The following is a 22,834-nucleotide window of genomic DNA, read 5'->3' on the forward strand; positions in this document are numbered from 1 at the left end:
ATTAATCCCTCAGATCTGTAGGTAGGTACTACCTTACATACATTTTCTAATTGAATTCTGCCTTCTCAGTGTGTTTTGATCAGTTCGTTAATTTTGTGCGTTTGCGATTTTTTATCGACTTGGCATCGTATTATATGTCAACCTGCAGTGGTAAAAATGGAGCGTTTTCCATTAAAATTGCCTTGTAAAAGAGATCAGTTTTCTTTTATCGTTAGCTCAAGTTACATTATTCGATTCGATTGCTGTTCTATTTCGCGCTCTCACTAATGACTCACACTGTATATAAATTGATAAACCAGTCCTAATGTGTTTTGTAAAATATTGAAGTGTAAATTTTTTAGTGAAATTATAAACTTGGATCGAAAAAGTGGCTAAACGGCATCAGATGCGGACCCGAGTGTTTGGTGAATCGTTGCATTCTTTCCTCAAATGATGTACGATTTTCATGATTGAGCTCATTGAAAAGCACGTTACACTCTTTCGATCCAAAAAAAGGAAAATTGAATGCGAATTTAAACCGCTTTTGACTTGCATCTTGTGGAACTTGTTAGAACCAACGCTACGAAAAACCGATTTCTGCGTTTCAAGTCCAAAATAATTGAAATTCTAGTTTTTCTTCGTTCGGGTTTGATCTTTATGCGCGATACTTTCTTATTATAGACTCGTTTGAGAAAACACCCTATATATGCATCTTTCGGAGCTTCAAGTTGAAATCTTTGAATTAAACTCCAGTTAAATCATAGTTCTGCGCTCAACAGCCCAAATAAATGATGATTTTAAGCGTTTTCAGCGGCTTCGACTTTTGTTTGTTACCTTAGGCCTTATTATAGGCAAAGACCCTATAGATGCATCCTGCGAAGCTTGAAGTGAAAAGCTATGCATCGAGGACACCTTAAACGTGCGGGTTTTCAATGGATTAAAAAATTCAATCATTTTTAAAACTTTATTTACTTACACAATAAAATAGCTATTGGAATGTAACTCAACTACGGCGTTAACCTTAAAACGACCTTAAATGAAAAAATAATTAAATAAGTTTATTGTGCTCATTATTTAAAAAAAAGACTGTTAAAATTATTCAATTACTTTTTCGCTTACAGCTTAATATTTAATTCAATAAAGGCAATGTAGATTTTTGTAGATCACAGCCAAACCTGTACCTGAAACTAAAGTAAAATTAACTTATCCAACTATTTACAAAGAAGGTCTAATTTTAAAATACAAAAATAAATCTTAATTAAACGGGCTCATTTTTTCACTTACACAATACTTGGCCGCCTAATAATAAAAATGAACGATAAAAGCGAATCTGCCCAATTCAATTAATCGTGATAACTTAAACATTGTACACATTGTAATATCTCATTTTTATATTCAACTAATACTTTCGCGAAACAATTTATATCAAAACAATTATTAAGTTCAATACATATCCCCGTTACAGACTTTCGTCAAGTGTCCGTATTACGCTGATATTGTTAAACAACGTGAACGAAAACCTACACTTGGTGCAACTGCTTATTTACATTTCAGCTTAAAAGTATCTTAATTTCCCCAATATTAAACCAGGCGGAGAAACGTATTGAGCTTAATATTAACCGAAGTCAGTCTGCACATGCAGAAAGACTTTTCTGTTGTACATACGTATCTTTAAACTATAAAAATAGTGTAAGTTTGGATCTGTCCATGTAGTCATTGCTTAAGGACGTTTCAATTTCTGCATTTTTAAACTGGGAGAAATGGTGCTGAAATAGAAAAGTGACAATACGTTTTTATTTTTACTTTCAGTATTTCAGCATCATCTCTACCACATTGCTATCTCTTTATTAACATAGCTTCATTCAAATATGCTGCAGCATTACGTAAGCTGTGCCTCACACAAGGTTGAATACAGCTAAACGTTGTTGTTGAATAAAACAGTGTTTTTAACTTACTGCATTGTTACCTGGTATATCTAAATTAAAATAAAGTATTTAGTAGACAAATAATTACATGTATAACACATTGAGCTTCCCAAATATAACGAAGAGTGTGAGTATATAATAAAAGTTTTTTGTTCGGGATAATACAACTTCTGATTCAACAGTGATTTTCAAATCAAATTTGCATAAAAATTGGGCATTAAAATATTACTGCGCGTTGCAGTTGCTCCCTATCAAACTACTTGAGATTCTTATTACGTATTCTCTAAAATAGAAAATAGCATCAAAGGCAGTCTATAATTTAACGTAAAGTAGCAGGTACAAAAATATATGTAACAAAAATCTAAACGAGCACACAATTAAAAAATATCGATTCTCATATGTACGTTTTCTTGATCTTCTGCAGTGTCCCTTCATTGGCGATATTTAAGTTTTTCAGAGATCCTAGATTATCTTTCTTTGGCGGAAGAGTATCTGAAGTTACGTTCAGGTCTAAGTTTACCGTCTTAGGCCTGGCTAGCATACTGTGATTTCCATTAAGTCTGAAAAAAAGAAACCATAGTTAAAAAAACTGAAAATACAACAACCGACAGCGAGTCTCATTTTATTTGAACCGTCTCCTCCTTTGAATCAAGAAATGTTTTTCGCAGATTAATCAGAAGCCGGTGAACAATATTTAGTTTCTAGGGGGTTTTTAGGGCGTCGTACAATAGAAATTCTTCCTGACGTTTCGCAAGCACGAGTGTTCTGCGCACTGTTCCGATCAGTGTAAGCATTCAAGCAAACCACCTCTGAAGACGCAAGCCACTCGTGCGTGCGAAGTCAGGAAGAAATTCTATTGAAGGACGGCCTAAAAACCCAGTAGTTTCAAATAATGGCCCTCGAAAGTCGAACTCTTTTGATAATAGTTAGTTTCATTTGATGGTTTAAAATCATTCTTATCTTTTTCTTGGATGCAAGTTTAGTTGGAGCAAGTTTCTCGAAAATGCTTACCTATCTAATTGATTATGTTGCTCAATAAAGGGTGTGCTAGGATACTGCATGTAAATTTTTTTTGACACGCAGTATCCCCCCACAAAACCCACGAAGAGTCCAACCATAGCAGCCACCACAATGCCCCACCACAACGTGCCTGACGTGAATTCACTTTTTTTGATTTGTGAACATCCTGTTCGAAACTCAGAGTTAATGTCGTTTTCACAATCCGGTTCGGGTCGACTGTCGATTTGAAGAGACAGTTCTTTAGCACTTGAGCTCGGCTCTTCATCAATAGAGTTACTAGTTATCGTGTCATCCACGTCTTTGCGTGGTGCCTTTTCATTCAGGGAAACTTTACACTTGGACCCATTGCTCTTGATGATGTCCTGCACCAGATATCTGAAGGATGTCGCTTGGTCAACGCTCACGCACAAGTTCTTCACTTGGTCCCACGCGCAATGAGGGTCTCGAAGTTCAATGCATTCACTGAAAAGAACAGAGTATTTTTTTAAGTACATGGTGTCAGGAATAATTTCTGAATTGTTTTCAATTGCAACTAACACAAAGCTAAACTCGACGTTACTTTAGAAGAAAATCGCTTATTCATGAAATATGCAAACAGGAAAATCGTCAAGACGGGAGATAATAAATGACTGGTCATAAGAGGTTGAGTCGGAATTAACAACTCATTTGTGGCAAAAGTGTCTTATTTTTATTAATGGACTCATTTTGATACCATTGCGATTTGCATTGCATTGAATACTGTGGGTTGAGATTCCAATTAAGGCATTAGCTTTACTTTGAAAGGGTCGTAAAACATATTTCAGCGTTATTCGTTTATATTAGTAAATTTAATGATCGCGATCATCTAACTGCATAAACTTTGCAGTCATGGTTAGCTTCTATTTGTATGTACATAAAAGCAAGATTTACATATACTCTCATAAACATCCTTAATTAGAATGCGTAATTGGGTAAAGGAATTTCTAATGAGTGGCAAATATCTCAATATAGGATACATAAGTTATCGAGAAACAGACAGATTTATAGTATAATTTATATGATCCTTTTGTTACATGGTGATATAAAACGTGCGCTCAGGTCTCAAATATGCATCCTGCAAAATTATTGATAAAAAGTGTCAGGTATTTATCGCAGAAAAATCCTTTCATCAGCTACGGGTTTTGGGGCGAAAACATATTTTTCTAACACATCGTATTTTTAAAAGGAGGCGTTTAACGATAAAGAAGAAGTTTATATAGAATTTTAAGGATTACGATGTATTTTTCAATTATTCGCTATTTTAACCGGATCACCCTCTATAGTTAAAAATGTAAGTTTATATAATTTGTTTTCCTGCGACAAAAAAATACACATATATTATATGCGCGTAAGTAGCAGCGAGTAATTAAAATTATATAAAAAATTAGGAAGTAAGAATTTGGGCATTAATTCGAATAAAACTAACTCTTTTTCCTCTACGCTGAGAGCGCGACTGTATTGAGAGCTAGAATGATTACACCGATGGTTTTCGTGATATAAACGTTCACATTTTTGTCAGAAATTATATTTGCCGTATTTTCTGCCCAATCAAAAAACTACAGGTTAACCGTCGTAAGCCTCCAAAATGTTCTAATTTTTGCTTCTATCTTCTTGGAGGTTGGGAATTTGTGATAAAACCCGATTAGTGATTAATAGCTCGTGATGTGGGCTATCGAGAAGGTATAGGAAGACCTTATATTGCGTGATTTTTCAAAAATTTATTTGGACATTGGCGCGTTTGCCATTAAAACAATTTAGCAAAAATATTTGTTGAATGTTCTGACTGTTGAATCCTGAATTATAGGATGTTCTGACATTCCAGGGCTTCCAAAAGTTTGATATTTTCGTGACTGAGGTGATACTCATATGTTGTTTTTGACATGGCAGTAAAAAGGACGAAGCTCGCTTCTCTGATATTTTTTTCGAAAAAGTGATGGTTGCGGTATGTTCAGGTGTTTTCCTGTGAATTGGACCAAAGAACCACTTTGACTCAACATTTTACGGGGCGACGGTATAAACAGCCATAGGTTTTTGATCAGGTTCTAAGAACAGAATTTTCAAATTACTTCCTTTATTGAATTCTTTCGATTAATTTAATCTTAGTTTATTTACCTGCAGGAAGCGATAAACTTGCAATGGTTCAAAGTGACTAGCTTCGTTTCGCCTTTGCTAACAGCAATCACTTTTCCATATCCGGGTGCTAAAGTAAGTTGTCTCACTGCTGTGCCCTTAGGAAATACTTCATTATCAGATATCACGAAAGCCTTCGAGAACTGATCGGTTGCGATGTTCACCACCTTCAGCACCTTTCCGTCATCTGAAGATAAAATTGAAAAATCAGTGTTTACGTGGACATTATGAATTGCAAAAGATTTTCCATTTCTATGAACCAGTTTGAAAAAGGCGAAACAACAATGGTCATAATTTGCACAAGTTCCATCTGACTCATCTGGTGAAAAAATATCTAATAGGATTATCAAGGTGATTTATGTGGCAGAGACCGAGCTGATTGATTTTTAAGAATAGTATACAAGAGGTCGTTCAATTTTTTTGTCATCGTCTCTTCCGCGAACAATGAACAAGTCACAAGACAGGTACGAGAAACCAACTATCCTCCCAATACAGTACAACACGCGCAACCTTGAAAATTTTAGACCCATTAAAGTTCTTTGTCTCACAAACAAGATTTTTTCTTATACAAATTATGTAATAAAACTTGACTTCACGTTAATAAACCAACACAGTGGTCGATAAGATCTATTTACCGTTGGTGCTTGCATATTGCGCAAAAGCCATTCATCTCATCAGATTTAAAACAGATTTGAAAACGTACGACTACTGCATTGCTCAGACATTAAATTGGAATAAAAAAAGGCTCTGGCATCAAGTCACAAAGCAAATGTGCGTTTGAACTTCGCAAAGTTTTATCTTGATTATTTGAATGGGTGCTTGAAACAATTCCCATTAGAATAGAATCGTCTAGTTTGCATATAAACCACGGGTTTTCTGCATTATAACCGCTATTTGTCAAACACCGATTTATTCACCCAACGTCGCTTAATTTTCATGTTGAAACTTTTTCGATTTTAATTGGGTCAACTGTTGCATGTAATTTGTATTTTAACACTGTCGTTTATTTTAATATTTGGCCACTCCAATTTGACATTTGCTTCCACCTACATTAACCGTAATATGTTTATTTTGCATTATTACAACAGCGGTGTTACAGAATACATTAATAAGTTAAACCATTTTTTCAACAAGTCCACTCAGTTTGCTCCACATGAACCGTCAAGTTGGGCATTTGCAGTCATCGCTTGGAACTGGTGAATTTTTCGGGCTTTTAGACCGCAGTGGATTCTAATTTCTTCCGAACGTTTCGCAAGCACAAGTGGCTTGCATTCTCAGAGCTGCTCGCTGCGCTGAACAAAGCGCATCTGAAGATACGAAGACCGAAAAACTCTTGCTTAACGCAGTAACCACCTCTAGAGATGCAAGCCAGTCGTGCTTGCAAAACTTCGGGAAGAACTTCGTTTCTACGACAACCTAACTCTTCAGTTCCAATACTGTTGGGGGTGTTTTCAGTTTTATCATGAACGCTTACATAAAAATAAAATTGCCTCTTATCCAACACAGAGCTGGGCATTCGTGATGCAGCGGTTTTAAATCTTCATAAAAACGGTCTAGGCTATTAAACTATAATTTGTCTGAACGATGTGAGGCGGTGGTTGAAGATCAAGCAAGAACCCGCAAACAAATCATAGTTATTATATCAGTTGTGAAACCTGCACACTTTTCGAATAACTACAGTTAGCGCTTCATTAAAGAAATCAATCAGATTTTTTAATTGGAAAAACATGAAAGCAGTAATAAAAATTGTCCGGGAAAGGACGCAACTGACCAAGTTGGTCGAAGATTGAAACGAAGTACTGATAACAAGGACAATGGAGCTGTACACTCACCTGTTCCTATGTAAATGATGTCGAACGTCTCGTCATTGACCGTTCTAACTTGTGGATCTACAGCGATAGCCGTAAACCTGTAGTTCAAACTGACTCTAATCAAAATGGGTCTGCCATGGTACGAAGGTACCGCTTTCTCCATAAGCGGGTGCGTTTTAATAAAGTTTACATTGGCGTCCGGTAGAATCCTGCTGTCTCTAACGCATTCGCCTGGCCGAGGTTCTGGTACTTTATTATCCGGTACGGGAAGCCAATTAGCGTTTATACTTTCTTGATGTTTGAAAGGCCCTCGAAACGCTTCTTCTATATCTTCCATCTGGAATACACATATGGCTGATCCACCAATTGCATTATCAGGTGTTGTTAAAGCGCCATATATTATTTTGGTACTTGTTTCGCCGTATTTGCCCTCTATTATCGAGCTTGTTGACTCTGGAAACCATAAAGATACCGTTGATAATAAACGCAAGAAGCTAAAATGGTGTGTTGAAGAGAATTTCAATTTAATAGCTTGATCATTAATTTTTAACAGCTTCATCAACTTTTTCGTTTACATCTTGGGTTAAACAGAAACTCCTCATTGTACTAGAAGTAAGCAGCTTGATTTATCAAACATGGAACGTTAATCAGCCCTATTTATAAGGAAATTTATGGTGACCACTTACGTATTTCATCAAAATAAAATGGGTATTCTCCAGGTACGGAACAATTCAGTCTTGCTTTGCTAAACGTTGTCCACTTATTCCTTGATTGATGAGGGCCGCCCTTGTCGTGTTTGCAAACTCGCGCTACGCGAGAATATATTATCTGAAGAAAAGAATTTCATCAATTTCGGTTCTATTTCCACAAATCGCCAGGAAATACGATTTTTCTCAATAAAGCAAATAAATAAAAGACACAATATACCGAGAAATTCATCAGAAATCTTGATTCGAAGTTTTGAACTTCCCACATTCTCAATATTTGTCTAAAAGGACACTTCAACCCTATGAAGATGATTACTTTTGCATCCACTTTTATTTATCCACTTTATTCCAAAAAGAATTTTATACACCAATAGAAACTGACTCTATCGAATGAACCAAATAAAGTGAACTAGACCTGATCTTACCTTTCCACAGTTCATGAACTCGACCGCAGTCTCGCGGAAGAAAAAGTATATATATTCCCCATGTGTGACTGAACTGACGAAATTTGGTCCTGAAAAGAAAATGCTGTTGAAAAGGTTGTTTTCACTAAGCAAATGTTTCAATTCCCACAGACATTTTTAGCGGGTAGGGGAATATTAAAGCACTATCTAAATCAGCTTTAATACAATTATTGACCTACAAAATGATGGCGACAAATATCATGTAAACTAATTTATTCCTCCCATTTGCCTATTATATCGTTAGGGGGCATCCCACATGTCAAAAAATAATTATCGTAATGAAATTTTTCAACTGAAAACCAGGAAGCGATTATATTTGCATTAGACCGTCTAATTGAAGAGTTAAACTCCCAAATTGCGCGCACATTCGCTAATGGATTATGATACACATGCAAAGCTAGTGAACCAGTACTTAAAGGCTATATGTACATTTGTTTTGTTACACAGATTTTAATTGGGTCCACCTGTTCGCTAGTTTCGAATTAATAATCCTTCCCAAAGGCAACCATTATTTAAATTCAACCTTATTCATCTAACAAGAGAAGTCTAATTCAAGGTAACATCCTATTGTCCAGATGTTTGATGACGAAGGTTATTGGACATTTGTACTTTAAATAATCATGTGTAAGTGTTTATAATAATATATAAAAACGATAAATCGTGATAGACTTTGTCACGTTACCAGGATAATTCAATTTGATTACAGCGGTCACTTTTGCATATGTTTTATGGAAAATACGGCGCAATTTTTCACTGTAATTATCATTAAAAAAAGGACCGGCGGCTAGCATTTTTTTCGTTTCGAGGCAAATAATTGTTCAAATCAAATGGTTTTACCTGGCAACACAAAGAGGGAGGAATCCTCATTAACTAATACAAAACATCGCCTTTATTAAATTTTTACTGCTAGATAGTGAATAAATGATTGCAAGCGTAAAATCCTCTGTCGGCGGGTTCAGATTTTGTGCGTTACATAATAACATTATTTTTTAAGACGCGACTGCCCACTATTACAAACCATACAGTTTACATATAGTAAATCTTTTCATTGACCGGTTACGGCTATACCACACTCACAGGCCTGCTGGTATCATTAATAATGAAATTTGAGAGATTATTAATTATGTATGCTTATCATAACCGCATAATGTGGACACTGATTTATAAAAAAAAAAACAACTTAATCAGTTTTTTCCTCATCCATATGTAACAAATTTCGTGAGGACTATAATATAATCACTCTTTGACTAGGCGTACAGGTGTGATAAAATAATCAAAATCGATAAAACCAGAGCTCAATAATATATAATATTTATAATGATAGCCTGACATTGTGTTTTACGCCCACGGCAATCACTGTCTCTTGCGGAATAGTAAATGGTCCAGTTTCGTTAAAAGTGTTTGATGGCCTCGGAAATAGTAACTTCTTTGAATCACCCTGTACACTGACTCTTATATACGATCAAGCTGAACTCTGATCAGTTAGGTCTCGGCTGCATTAATGCATTAGTGAAATGACCAAAGGGTTCAAAATTAACTTAAAGCGTTGTTTCCGGTGAAAGAGCAGCAATAACAGTTAAGTTGGCCGCGCGAAAATGACTGAATCCGCCTGTTTGATATATTTAAAATGAAAAAACAACATGGTACCAGACCTCTAAGTTTAACGCAGCACTACCCAGAAGAATGACCCATTATATGCTTTTACAAGCCACTCTTTTGCGGTATTCTTCAGTTCAAAGAGGTTTTTCAGCCGGGTTAAAACGGAGAGCGGCCAATTTGACATGGTTCGGTTAGTTGAATCGATATATGAAGATGAAGCTGTAATTTTACTATTGTTTTTTTATGAAGAAATATTGGCTCCATCCACGCTATGTGGATAATGGATTTGGTCGCCAAAATACCAGGCGAAATAAATACGATTGTTTTGTGAAGGTTTTTTCTCAAAAGTTGGATTTTCGCAACATCAGTTCTGTTTAAACAGATTAAAGCGTCTTAAGCATTGTTCGATACGTAGTTAAGTAAACATTGAAGCGGAAGAGTCGCGTTGTGCATGAACAGTTCCTAAACATTTGATTTGTAATTCTAGGCTGAGTTGACTCACGCCCATTAGCTTAGGGTTAAACTAAAGCGAGAACAAGGCAAAATCATAAATTACCGTTCAGATGCTTGAGATCAGATAATTCGGTTCGAAGGGGTTCCCTATAAATAAGTGGATCGCCTCCAGAAAAGTCAGCAACTGTCGCTGAAAACAAATGCCCGTTGCTGTAGATGGCCGTACTGTTGTGCTCTGGGTCGTACGGACACACTCCAATGCCTTCCGACTCTTTTTCCATCAAGTACTTCCCATTCTGAAATGAAAATACAGTTTTTAGTCATCTAACAAAGTTCTGTGCGAATTATTTTGTTGCATGAGAAGCGACAAGTTGAATATTTCATTTAAACAATAGACGTTACTCATCAGGGCGCGCAAATGACATCCTCTGGATGAACAATTCTTACCTGCCTCTAGGAAAATATTGCATGACGTGTAAATTGTATGCAAAGCCTTTAATAATATGCACAAAGTGTTCATAGTAATTTATCATGACTAATAATGCTTTCATCACTCATTAATCCGAGCTCCGAGCTGGATTCGGAACATATTCAACGTGGCTGGCCTCATCACCAAAATTATCAATTTTATCTGATTTATATTCGATATGCAAATTATTTAAATGCCCTCGTCAATTCATTTTATTGAATTTTCATTAATAATTAGTTATGACATCAAGAAAATTATGTACAACAATCCGACCATGATATTTCCAACTTCAAACATATTTGTTATGCAGATGCAAATGTTTCCTTTTGTAAAAACAAGTCTTGGTCAAGTTGCTGTCAAAATTCAGCCACTTAATGCATTCAACCTTGTACACAAATGCAAATGATTTTCAATAATGGTTAAATTATTCTATAATTAGCCAGTTTTGTAAGGTTTATAATTAAAATAATTTATGGTTCGATTTTTTTTCATGCATTTCATGTACGCGATTTAATATGCGACACGACAATTAAACCGACTAAAACACCTCTAAATGGCATAATTATTACTAACATGAACAAAAAGAGAAAGAATGCGAGATAAGCACGAAAATAGTAATGAACACATTTAAATATTTTAATATACATACTTGCTCTATGTAAGCTGAAAATGTCAATACAAAGTCCATAACAAACCAGTTGCAAGGAAATATGCAAATTAAACAAATGCAATGTTGATGTAAATCGAGGGTGGAATTAGTTAATATGGCAATTTTCTGCTTTTGCAGCGTGATATTTTTTATCACTATTTGTTTATATTTCCTTAACAGAAAAAATCATTTTTTGTTGAAAACTTCGTTTTAACGAAACTCGAAATACTCGAAAATACTACACTTTTAAACTTTGGTATCCAACCATTTCTGGTCGCGTAATAAAGAAGAATTTTCTAATGGTTTAAAAAATGTTTGTTTGTCGTTAAAAACCACCCTAAACTAAAAGTAAGTAAGTAATACAAACCGACAATAAAAATATTCTTTGGCAGATTGCGTGGTAATCAAGCGGAAAATGTGACCTAAATCAGGGTGAAAAAGTCGGTAAATTCGGCATACATCTGCTTTTTGATGGAACCTAACGACCTGATTGAGGCTTGCACAAATACACCCTGCCAAATAAAAATGGCAAAATTCCAATATGGGTAACTTTTTAAAGAAAACATTTATAAATTATATTTTTGATCTTTATTTTTTTAGAATTTTGAGTGCACATTTTTGAAATTCAGTAATTTTGCTGGTAATTTTCCATTTGATCAAGCGTTGGAAGTTTCCAACATGCTTCTCTTATAAATAATCTCTTAGACTAACGACTTTTACTAGTGGTTTCGTGTGGAAAAGCGGTTTTCTTCAGTGAAACGCGCTGCTTTTCCATAAGATTACAAAAGACGCCATTTTAGTTTGCAGGTTTAACACCTCCCAATTTATGCGGAATATCAGTATTTGCGTGTGCGATGGGCGTATACTTCAAGCAAAAGTACATTTTTACTTAGACCCTTTTTATTATTATGTAACAGTTTAGTAGACATTTGTAAGCGATTGGTTAAACCGAACGCCCAACTACAATCAATGGGTGGCAAATCGGGGCAAACTGATGGCCAATGGAGACAGATTTTGCGTTTTCCTTTGCTTCCTAATGGGTATTTATAATGGAGTGGATTTTTGCGGATTTGCGTTAGTTAATTCTATATTGTACTCAGTCATGATATGTTGAACGCAGCAACATAAGTGCACTCATATAAATGCAAATCAATGTTGTTCCAAGGACAACAATTTTGCGATTGAAAAATGAAATACAACAACCATACACAGGGAAATCAACCATACATATAGTGGTAGAGTGAAAGGTTGAAATACTACAAAGTAGTTTATTTGTTTTCAATGGGTATTAAACCACGGGGAATGCAAAACATTTAGCTGCCAAGCATGTGGGTATGAACCAACAAAACATTTACGTTTTTCTTTTTCTTGTTTTAGCGGTCAATTATGCGGGACTGAAAGGAAGGCATATAAATTGTTAATTGCTTTAAAATCACTGTTATAAGCCTTTGGATATCACATAATCAAGCGTTATCAAAGGTTCTTCATTACGAATTATTACCTAACACGTTTATGTTAAAAGCGTGCACTTAGGCGTGCATCTTAAGACATATTTGATCAACAAAATTAAACAGCATCTTTAGATGAACTTGACTTGTGATGATACAATGTCAAGGTAACTACCCTTTGTGGATACGTTCATTATTATTACGCTCGCTTTTCTTGAGTCGGTATATTATTTTGTATGAGAGATGCCTTTTGAGGTTTAGATTGGCTACGAGATTCACAAAGAGATGCAGGCTGAAAGCAGAAAAATGCTATTCAGTTTTAATGGACAGACTTCATGCGGTGATTGCATGGCTCATGAGGCACATGGTTGATGATTCTATACTAAATAAGTTCACAACGAACTCTAGTGTTTTAAGTTATATTAAAGCCTAAACATTGTAACAATATTTTTATTCCATACAAGGTTTCGAATTTCGAATGCAGACGCCGAATGGCAAATTAACTTATCCCAAGACAACGACACTTAAAATAAAATGCTATCTTGCAACTAATTACAAAGTCAACCATATACTGCTTTTATAGCAATGGTATTGGATTAGCACATAAGGTGTTAAATTTCGTATGATCGTCTTGAAAATCGCCTATAAATTGCAACGTCCGCTTTGATGTGAGCTGCACTTACAGCTACAATGATTTTTTTATGGCTCATTTGCAGGCCTAAAAATAAATCAAAAGCTTTTGTGCGTCTGTCAGAGCCAACACAAATGATATGTGATTAAATCAATACAATGTTCCCGCAAAAAAATTTTGACTTCCTCAAATCGAGCCAAGGTCTATTTGCTAACGCCACCCTGCTTTGTATTAGTATATCAGCAACGTTATGTAATACGAATATATTACCGAACTGGCAAATTTTCTGTTGACTGTAATGTATTGTTCAAAGACTGACCTTTATATGGAACAATGATTTTTGCTCGATATATCAAAAGCAGGACTAAAAAATATGCTCACGAAGGATAAAAGGACAACACAACGCCTGTCGCTGTCGATGTTATTGGTATAGTCTCCTTGTTTTATTTTTAATTATGTCATACGCACGAGTAATTCAATGGCATTTATGATAAATATACTTATACTAACAGAAGTAATATATTTTATAAAGTTTCACTTATCTGGTCGAGCATTGAAGAACAACCTTCGACCGGAAAAAGTAAGCTTTATTCTGATACTCCATTGTTTCCCAATTAGCCCACAGTGCGAATTGCATTCACTCACTCTGCATGCATATAACAATAATCTGTAACGACCACCTAAACTTGTAGGTGTTGCAGTTTGACAGCGACCATATGTAGAAAATCACGCTTTCATTTTTACTGCGACACATAAACTTCCTGTTGGGCTCAAAAATGGCAAAAGTCGTAGCCTTAACTGCAGTAAGAGATTTTTTCCAGTTGTGCTACTGTTGTATGAGCCGTTCAATTGAACTTGCGAAATACATTCAGTTATACAATGTGTACATACAATTATTTTCTGATCCGTGCCTTTTTTGCATATTTCACTGATATCTTGTATACGCAAAAATGTCGCGCTTCAGGCAAGCTTGTCTTACCGGAAAGTCAATAGTTTCCGAGTACAGGGTATTGAAATGTTAATAAAATTATCGTTTTTTTTTAATTGATGCTTAACCAGTTTTACTAGTATCAAAAAAACTCGTACTTGGGGGGCTTTTAAGATCAGACAATGCAAAATTCCAAACTTAGCGTGTAGTTTCTAGACGGCTTGAGCTGCAATAATCTGGAGCCATTTAAAATTTCACAATTTTTTTGGGTTGTCAAATATCGCTTTTTTGTTGGCAATATCTTGTTCTCCAATATTTCCTGAACAAAAATTACATTCTTGGTTCAAGTCGATGTCTCTCACCGCTTTCAAGATATTTCACATTGAACGGCGGTTGTAAATACATTTTTGAATACAAGAAGAACTATTTCAACTTTTTTTGAAAATGCCCGGACAACTTATTTTCGAACGAAGAACTGCACGATATGGATTGTGCTTATGCACCAGAAAAGTTTCATTGTTGCAGAAAAATTGTTATGAAATAATAATTTTCAAAGACTTTACAGAGTTTAAAATAAATTAAAAAATGATAATAAAAGTTTAGTTTTATTGAAAATTTCAGCAGAATATTTACTTTATTTAGATATCTAGTATCGGTGAGAAATATGGATTTGGAACAAGTGCACATTTCTTGTTTTGGAAATATCACAGAACGAGATTGCCAACAAAAAAGCGACATTTTAAAACCCAAAAAAATGTTGATGTCTTAAATGGTCCAGACTATTGCAGCTATAAATTTGGATTTCTCGATCTACAAACTCCCAAAGCATTTTTTGGTAAAGAATCTATTAAAAATAAACGAAAATTTTATTGTCGCTTTCACTTCGTACCTCGGAATCTATTAACTTTCGGATAAGAAGTATCTGAAACGCAAAATAGAGAATTTATCACATTAGTTGAGGACCATGCTGTAAATCAACAGACTAGTAAAAGGTATAAGCTAATTGGAAAAAGGGCGTTCCTGCGTTTTTCAAAGTTAATGTGCGGTCACAGTAGGGAGGAAATTAAATGAAACTTTTCCTTTTGGCCCTTTCCATGTGAAACTGTAAACTTTATTAATATTAATGTGTTTGCTTCAGCGACTGGGTTAACCCCCAATGACTTTCTGAAAATCGCTGCATTATTTCGTCAGTATAATATTTAACTTTATGTCCGAAGAAACGTTTCTCAGTAGCAAATAAAAATAATCGATTCAAAAGTTGCGAAATTTTGTGCGTCTGCGAATAATCGAAAGGGAAAACATAGCCATTAATAAAACCGTGGGTGGTTCCTCTAATTTATTTATGAAATGTATAGATTTCCTATTTAAATATCGCGGTTTCCACGCTAAAATTGCTAAAACCCTCATCTCATTTTATTATTATTCATATACTCCATCTGATGTTCGCCAAGTCTAATGGACTAAAACTTGATATTTATGTAAATGAGTAAGCGCGGGGAGTTTTTTTTTATTATATTTATGATTGTGTGGGCGATGGGACAGGAACTACGTGCAAATTTGGAACACAAAGTGGAAACATGTTTTCCCGCAAAATCAGCAATAAACGTTGTATCGGAACAAACATCAAACGTGTTAATGGTTTATGCTTAATTTCGAATTCATTAATTATTGCTTGGAAACGGCATGAGTCGAATACACCAGGTTTAACAGTGTAACCAAAAAGAAAAGCTATTCGAAACTTAATTCGTTCTGCCCGTTGAGCGCAAACCTTCAGCTAACTTATTAATAAAGAACTGCAACATAAACGCTCATTGTTTTCCATAGGTTTTATGGAGTAATTCAGAGTCATTATAACTTTTACGGCCCTTAAAACATTGGAACCTGGTACAAGAATATGCGCAACTTTATGTCCTGAAAGGTAAATAACAAAGTGGTTTATGACCAGCGCGTTGCTTGTACGGTATTATTTACCCGATGCCAGGCACCAAAAGAGTCAAATCTCCAGGTTTTAGAGTAAAAAAGTCAGTGTTAAAGTAAATTTGACGAAAGCAAGTCCATTTTAGTGAACAATAGTAAACCCGAATTAAGGCAATATGTAAATGATGTTAATACCTAACGAAAAGTATGCTCACGTTCCATAAGAAGTTGAGACGTTTCCGGTGAGCCGAATGAGAGTGAAAAAACGTAGGTTTTATTGTTCAGACAGCAAAGGAAAAGTGTCATTGCTTTAAAAGTACTAATAAGTAGTGTAAACAATGAAACGCGTTAACACTGAGTCAGTATCTCCCTGCAGAAGAAATATAAACATAGATTTATGGAGTGGTTTGTCTAGGTGTCCGATATGGCGTGCTAACGGAACTTTACCAGCGACCATTATGAAATACATCTACTTCAGCTGTTAAATTGCCTCCTTGATTCTATACTTTAAATACTTTAACTCCGTAATAATAAAATTTCACTTAGAACCGCATCAAACACTGATTAATTTGATCTCGGATAATTGGTTATCTAGCTTGATCCATTCAATTAAAAGTTGTCCAGAAAGGAGGAAAATTTTCACGAAAAACCAGCCTTTGGAAAATGTATTCTTTTTCATGGTAACCTTTTTTATGGTTTAATCGTGTTTTTTTTTCTAGGAAACGAAAATCACGTCACATCTGACCATCACTTGTCTATTTACTTATTTCATTTTGGTGTGGCAACCTGTTTGTGACGATTGTTTGGTTTAATTGTTAACTTGGTACCCGAGAAGTTACCTCGACCACATGTTGAGAACAAACGATGATGTTTTCAACATTGAGATTAACACGAACAATCTTCATTAAGAAATGTCCCAACATTTCAGTCAAGACTATCATTTCTTAGGTAGTTAAAATGAAAAATAAGCAAGTAGGCGTATGATTAATTTTTGCGCGACTTTGAAAAAAATCGGCATGTACCCGCTAGCAGGTGTGTCAAGGGATTGATTGTCTTCAACCACTCGATTGTGCTTAAGAGATTGTAATTGAAAAATGATCACAAAACGCTCTCGTACCTGAATGTAGGTTTGTCATTTGCATTTCAAGTTGTTTGCCTTTGATGCAGACGTTATGTAAAGTTTTAGTGCACCTGCAATATTCTTTATAAGGCTGATGTGAGTGCGATCTGCTTTATGGAGGTCAAGCTTCACTTGCATCTTCTTTAGCAATCGATCAATCAATTGCGATTTTGAAATAGAAAAGAATCCGTTTCGGAAATTGTACATATGTTCTATTCACGTCACTTGAAGTTTTTAGTAAACTTCTATTTCACAATAGAATCAATGTGCAATCATTTAATCGAAATCAACTCGCTTCCTGGTTTGTAATAGAGACGGTTCACTGATTTAACTGAATTTTATTAAAAAAACTAACAAACGAATTCAACTAGAAAGTGAGAATGTTACCGAGTTGAACGTATCGGAAATATTTTAATACTTCCGATAAACAGTGTAATAGATAGCTGTGTATTAAAGTTAGAATAAAAATGACTGCCATGAGAGCTAACAAATATACAATGGAATGATCTAAGCACTTAAAGGTGCGTATATGAGCTGAAAGACTTAAAGATCAATTACTATCTGACTGTAAGCTAATCGTGCAATTAACCCAATATAAACCAATATATCAAAATCAATAAACTATCGATAAGTAAATAGGCAAGGTATAAGCTTGAGCCTAAAAGTGTAGTGCAAACATAGGAGGTGCTCTAATAGAGGTTACAACATTGTACATGCTCACATCTGGTTCAGGGCGTAGGTGGTTCCATTGTATTTTTATAAAACAAACTGGAAGTCCAATTATCATTATTACCATTTCAAATCAGGCTGATCTTAACTGGGGCATATTTTAATTATTTTCTTTTGTCCGCAAATAACTACTTTTGTTTTGTTCTTTTCGTCTTCGAAAGGAATATCATCCTGTCGATGAACCTAATCAAATATACATACTGAAAATGGTAAACCTATAACCGCTTAAACGCAAATTTAATGTGAATTACTCAGTCATAACGACATATAAAAGATGTGTTTTTGGTGCTATTAAACATTTAAGGCTAATAATAGACAACAGCATTAATAACCTTTTAATCGCTTTCGACTTAATTACGACAATTTTCGAAAGTAGTAAAGGGAAAACAAGTTTACTTTTTAAATTAACGTCAAATAAACAAGTTTCAATGCTAAAAGTAACATTAGAAAATGTCGAATTGTCATTAACACAATTAAGTTTCTATTAGCACAAATGTTATATGAAAAGTAACTAGAAACTGCCATTTTAATAAAATTTATCCGTTTCGTTCAGACTACATTAGGAGAAAATAATTAAATTGTTTGCACAATTTTTAGATTTCTACCCAGCCAACAGGTTCCAAAGTAAAGTATGTAAATACCGGTTAGAGAATACGTTTTGGTTTTATTTCAGTTTTGACCAACATAGTCTGAAGTGTCTTTTAACTGAATGTGGATTAGTTTTCAAAAAACAACCTGTCGATTTTCACATTTGCAAGCTGACGAATTAAACGTGTGAATTACTCAAATCTTCTAGCGAGACATAAATAGTCGAAAATATATCACAAGATCTTTGTAAATGCCCTGGGAGAAATTTTGCCAGAACGGGGACAATGATTAGCAATTGTTTATATAATTATCAGATTTCACTCAGCTAATTAAGGAAGTTGGTAGTAAAGCGCAAAACACGCTACAAAAGGCGGAATTAAAATACTAATTTAATTGAATAATTGTGTCGGACTTTGTGAGACTCGTTAAAGAACAAACTGTTTTATTTTACTGACGATTGAAGATTAAACTTGCTATTGCCGAGCTGGTCTTAACGGATGATATAGCAAATTTTAATAAACCGATCCGATATTAAAATTTAAATTCCTTAAGTGATTGGTGAACAGGTCTTAAGACCTGTAATTTTATTTATTGATTCCTTTACGCTGTAGCATAGCGGGAATCCGTGGTTTTCGTGCATTCATCACAATTTCTCTGTGGTTTGTCTATTATAAAACACAAGTTGCAAACATCAAGTCGAAATGTGCTGCTAATCAGACGGTGGAAAATCAGTTGCAGCCCTTGCTTTGGAATCAGAAATATTTGATGCTAGATGCAATCGCAAGAATGCTGTAGAAATGGGAAAGTGCGGTAACCTGCTACTGAAAATTGGACTAACCATCAAGTAGTTATGCTAATGATATTAACTGTTTCGGCTATTTTGCTAAGAACTTCTAACCTAACGGTATTTTATGCCTCTCTGGTGTTGCCTAGCAGCGTTAAAACGTTCATCTAAAGATGTAACAGAACTTACGATGAACTGGTTTGTGACAATAATATTTTCATCAGCGAGCAGGTCAACCGAGATAGTTAGTACAGATGCCCATATTGAGTGGTTACATAATTCCTAATAAAACCTGATAGAAAAATAAGTGTTAGTCACCGCGTTTGACACTAATTAGCCACATTTTGTCTACCTACGTGAGTTCTTTCCATTTGAAACACACTTGGCCGGAAATAGCATATTTGCGAACGACAGAAAATAGATGCAAGTGCTAAAAGATTGGTGCAACATTTTAAATATCGGGACATTTACAGTTGCAGAATTTCAATTCCACTGACGAACGTCCATTGAAAAATGTTAAGACATTGTGGACGATTATAGAAAAATTAATTGCCAGGAATAGCTTTCTATTCGAAAGTCTTAATTGACGCAAAAGTGCATTAAAAATGGATTAATTGAAACGTTTAGAAGACAGTGAAACATCTTCGTCACAGTTCAGTCCCGCAGCAACTCAAAATACCTTACAAATTAATTTGAAACTGGCGGTGAATTGGACGGTTTTATTGATTGCAACACCAATCGTCTAAATAAAGACATACACATAAAATAAAAATGTAGGCAATTAAATTGTCTACTTATGAGCGGTCAAACTCATTGAATGGTTCTCTTCCTAGCAGCAGATTAAGAGATTGATAACTTTTCGATAGATGCTATCTTCAACTATAAATCGTAGATAGGTAACGTATTGGTAAGGCGAAAAGTAATGAGAACAATAGTACAGATAAAAAGGAAGGAATTAAAAATCGCAATACATTACGCTTACAGTGCAATTTTTGCAACTAGGTAGGAAGTTAATGGTTGGAAAGAGAAATGAAAGGTCATGCACCTTTGTAGCTACATTACTTTTAAATTGACTTCCTTGAGGAATGAAGAGATTACATTTCTGATCATGTTAGATTTTTGCTTTTGAGACAATGGAGTAGTCGTAGGATAGAATTGAGAAGTGGTACTCGCCTAATCTATAATTATTCAGAACTCGGTTTAAATCTTCCTTGAAGACATCATGACGTAAACACATTTCTAACAATGACTGATTTTTAATGTTACAGATTATAACATGGGACATATACAATAAACGATGATCGGGCACATTTTGCACCTTTGCTAATCACTCTTCAGGAAACTGATAGGATGATTTGGACGGAACATTTGGAATAATATCCCTTGAAACAGCACTGAGTGAAAATGTCCGACTTTACCTATTTTCATACATTATTGGTGCTGATAACTCGGCCCTGAAATAAGTCATTAGCCGGGTTCTAAATGATCTGGTTCAGGTTTTAAGACCACCCGGTTGTGTTTTTCTTATTTGAATTTTAAGCGACTTAACACACCAGTTGAGGCAAACAAATCTTGCTTTAAAGAGTCAAAGAGTGGCAAGAACCAATAAATTCACAGGAGGAGAGAAGTTGGCAACAAGAAGAACTGTTTAGTCACTTCTATTACTTTTAGACAAGCTATCGACAAGTTTTTTTTGAAAGAATATTCACACATGATTCAATAATGAGCTGGTTAAAAGGATTTTAACCTTCGGAGAGGCCAAAAACTATCCAGTAAATAGCATGAAATTGGCCTTTTTTAAAGCGTATGTACATACAATGTCTGCAATTTAGCAGCATCTAAACAAATCTACATTATTGTGTAGATTTTCGGTGATCGAGATCAGATTTGAAAAAACTCCCCGTCATTCAATGTGTAAATATTTTAACGACTTCTTTTTGTACAACCACGCAATGCATGAATATATAAACTAAACCGAAGCAGTGCAATAACAAAGGTTTACTTTATACGCGAGACTCTTGTATAGGTACGCCGTTGTACAAGGCAAGAAGTGAGTTGTGGCGGCCATAATATAAAACGAATATTTAATTTAATTGGTCTAGATTGGGTGGGACTTGACTTGAACGCACCTCACCTTACGTCGAGGACATGTCTTAAGCGCAAAGAAAGTGAAAAAAACCGGTAATCGACTTAAACTGGATTATACCCATAAACAAGAAAATGTCCACCGAGAAAATTAAACAGGGCACCAAGATTTAATCAGCTGTCTCGACAATAATACGCTGTGTTCAATTGAAACCAACCTAATAGCTTTTAACAACATTTTCTAAAGAACACTCACTTTATATTGCAAACGAAATATATTATTGCTTACGGCGGACAAATCACAAGAAGCAATAGCGAATAGAATTTAAAAAAAAACAACGCCAGGAAGTCGTAAAGTTGACTAGCATCTTGTAGCTACAAATAAACAGTAATTTAAAAAGTGTCCGACTCTCCGGGTATTAGTTGTTTTGTTAAAATTAAAACAAATTAATGGGAAAACCTGCAAAATTCTAAATGTTCAATGCACTGATAGAAAAATAAATACGAAACAACCATGATGCACCTCATTCAAGCCCTATTTCGTGTAACTAATTGAAAAACACTGCCATAAGAATACCCTGAAAGTAATAATTACAGCAATCAATAATTATAGTAATAACCCATGCAAGCTTGCAGTATGTAAAAAACATTAGAATGCAAAGGTTATATAAAAAATCAATTTAATCGCTTACAATAATATGAGATAGAGACAGGTTTTTATTTGCAAATGGTAAAGTCTTATTGAGTTCCCACAACCAATTTTACTTTTGTTCCCATTTGAGTTACTAGGGGTGGCTACCACGTAACTTGCGATTTGATCTGGACATTGTAATCCAATTAGATCCGTAATGTTTTTATTGCGCTATTATGAAAACGAAACAGCATTAATGAAATCTTCGCCTTGAGTCAGATCTGCGAACATGCAATGCCAGTGATTTCGTGGTCAAATTTTGTAAGTCTGCAGCTTAGATAATGCGGCTAAAGGTTTTCTCGTTCTTGCTACCAGAGAGTTGGCAATTGAATTGAAGTAATAGACTGTAATTTCTAGAATCAGGATATTTTAGAGTTCTATGGGTTTCACTGTCTGAATTAAATGCTTTGCTGGCAGCGGTAAAATGCAAATGGATTTAAAACTTTCTACAAACAAACTTTCCAAGTGTTGATGGATCTGTGAACGATCAAGCACTGAAGGGATATAGCTATTTACTTAACTGAAATATCCGACTTTTTCTAAATATGCCCTTTATTCAGCAGCTTTAATATTTTTATTATTTAAAGCTCAAAAGTTATCAGTTTCTCCTAAAGACCAAAGGATTAAGATAAAGCCAAATAAACGTATCATACATAGTAACATGTACATGTTGAGTTTACCAAACGATC

At 34.9% G+C, this 22,834-nt stretch overlaps 1 protein-coding gene across 1 annotated transcript in view; it reads right to left on the reverse strand.

Annotated features, from left to right (window-relative positions):
- Window positions 1–929: 929 nt before the first annotated feature.
- The window catches only part of LOC109532872 (semaphorin-1A), a 60,612-nt gene continuing 38,707 nt past the window's right edge, over window positions 930–22,834 (reverse strand). The window contains exons 3-9 of the mRNA XM_019897968.2: window positions 10,210–10,402; window positions 8,016–8,104; window positions 7,570–7,711; window positions 6,905–7,336; window positions 5,055–5,259; window positions 2,916–3,386; window positions 930–2,464 (exon numbers count right to left, since the gene is read on the reverse strand). Of these exons, the coding sequence (XP_019753527.1) occupies window positions 2,299–2,464; window positions 2,916–3,386; window positions 5,055–5,259; window positions 6,905–7,336; window positions 7,570–7,711; window positions 8,016–8,104; window positions 10,210–10,402 (1,698 nt within the window). The 3' untranslated portion in view covers window positions 930–2,298. The remainder of the gene's footprint in view (window positions 2,465–2,915; window positions 3,387–5,054; window positions 5,260–6,904; window positions 7,337–7,569; window positions 7,712–8,015; window positions 8,105–10,209; window positions 10,403–22,834) is intronic.

Source organism: Dendroctonus ponderosae, unplaced genomic scaffold (genome assembly GCF_020466585.1).
Source record: "Dendroctonus ponderosae isolate FM_Combo_2020 unplaced genomic scaffold, Dpon_F_20191213v2 Dpon_F_20191213_1, whole genome shotgun sequence".
NCBI classification, from domain to species: Eukaryota; Metazoa; Arthropoda; class Insecta; order Coleoptera; family Curculionidae; genus Dendroctonus; species Dendroctonus ponderosae.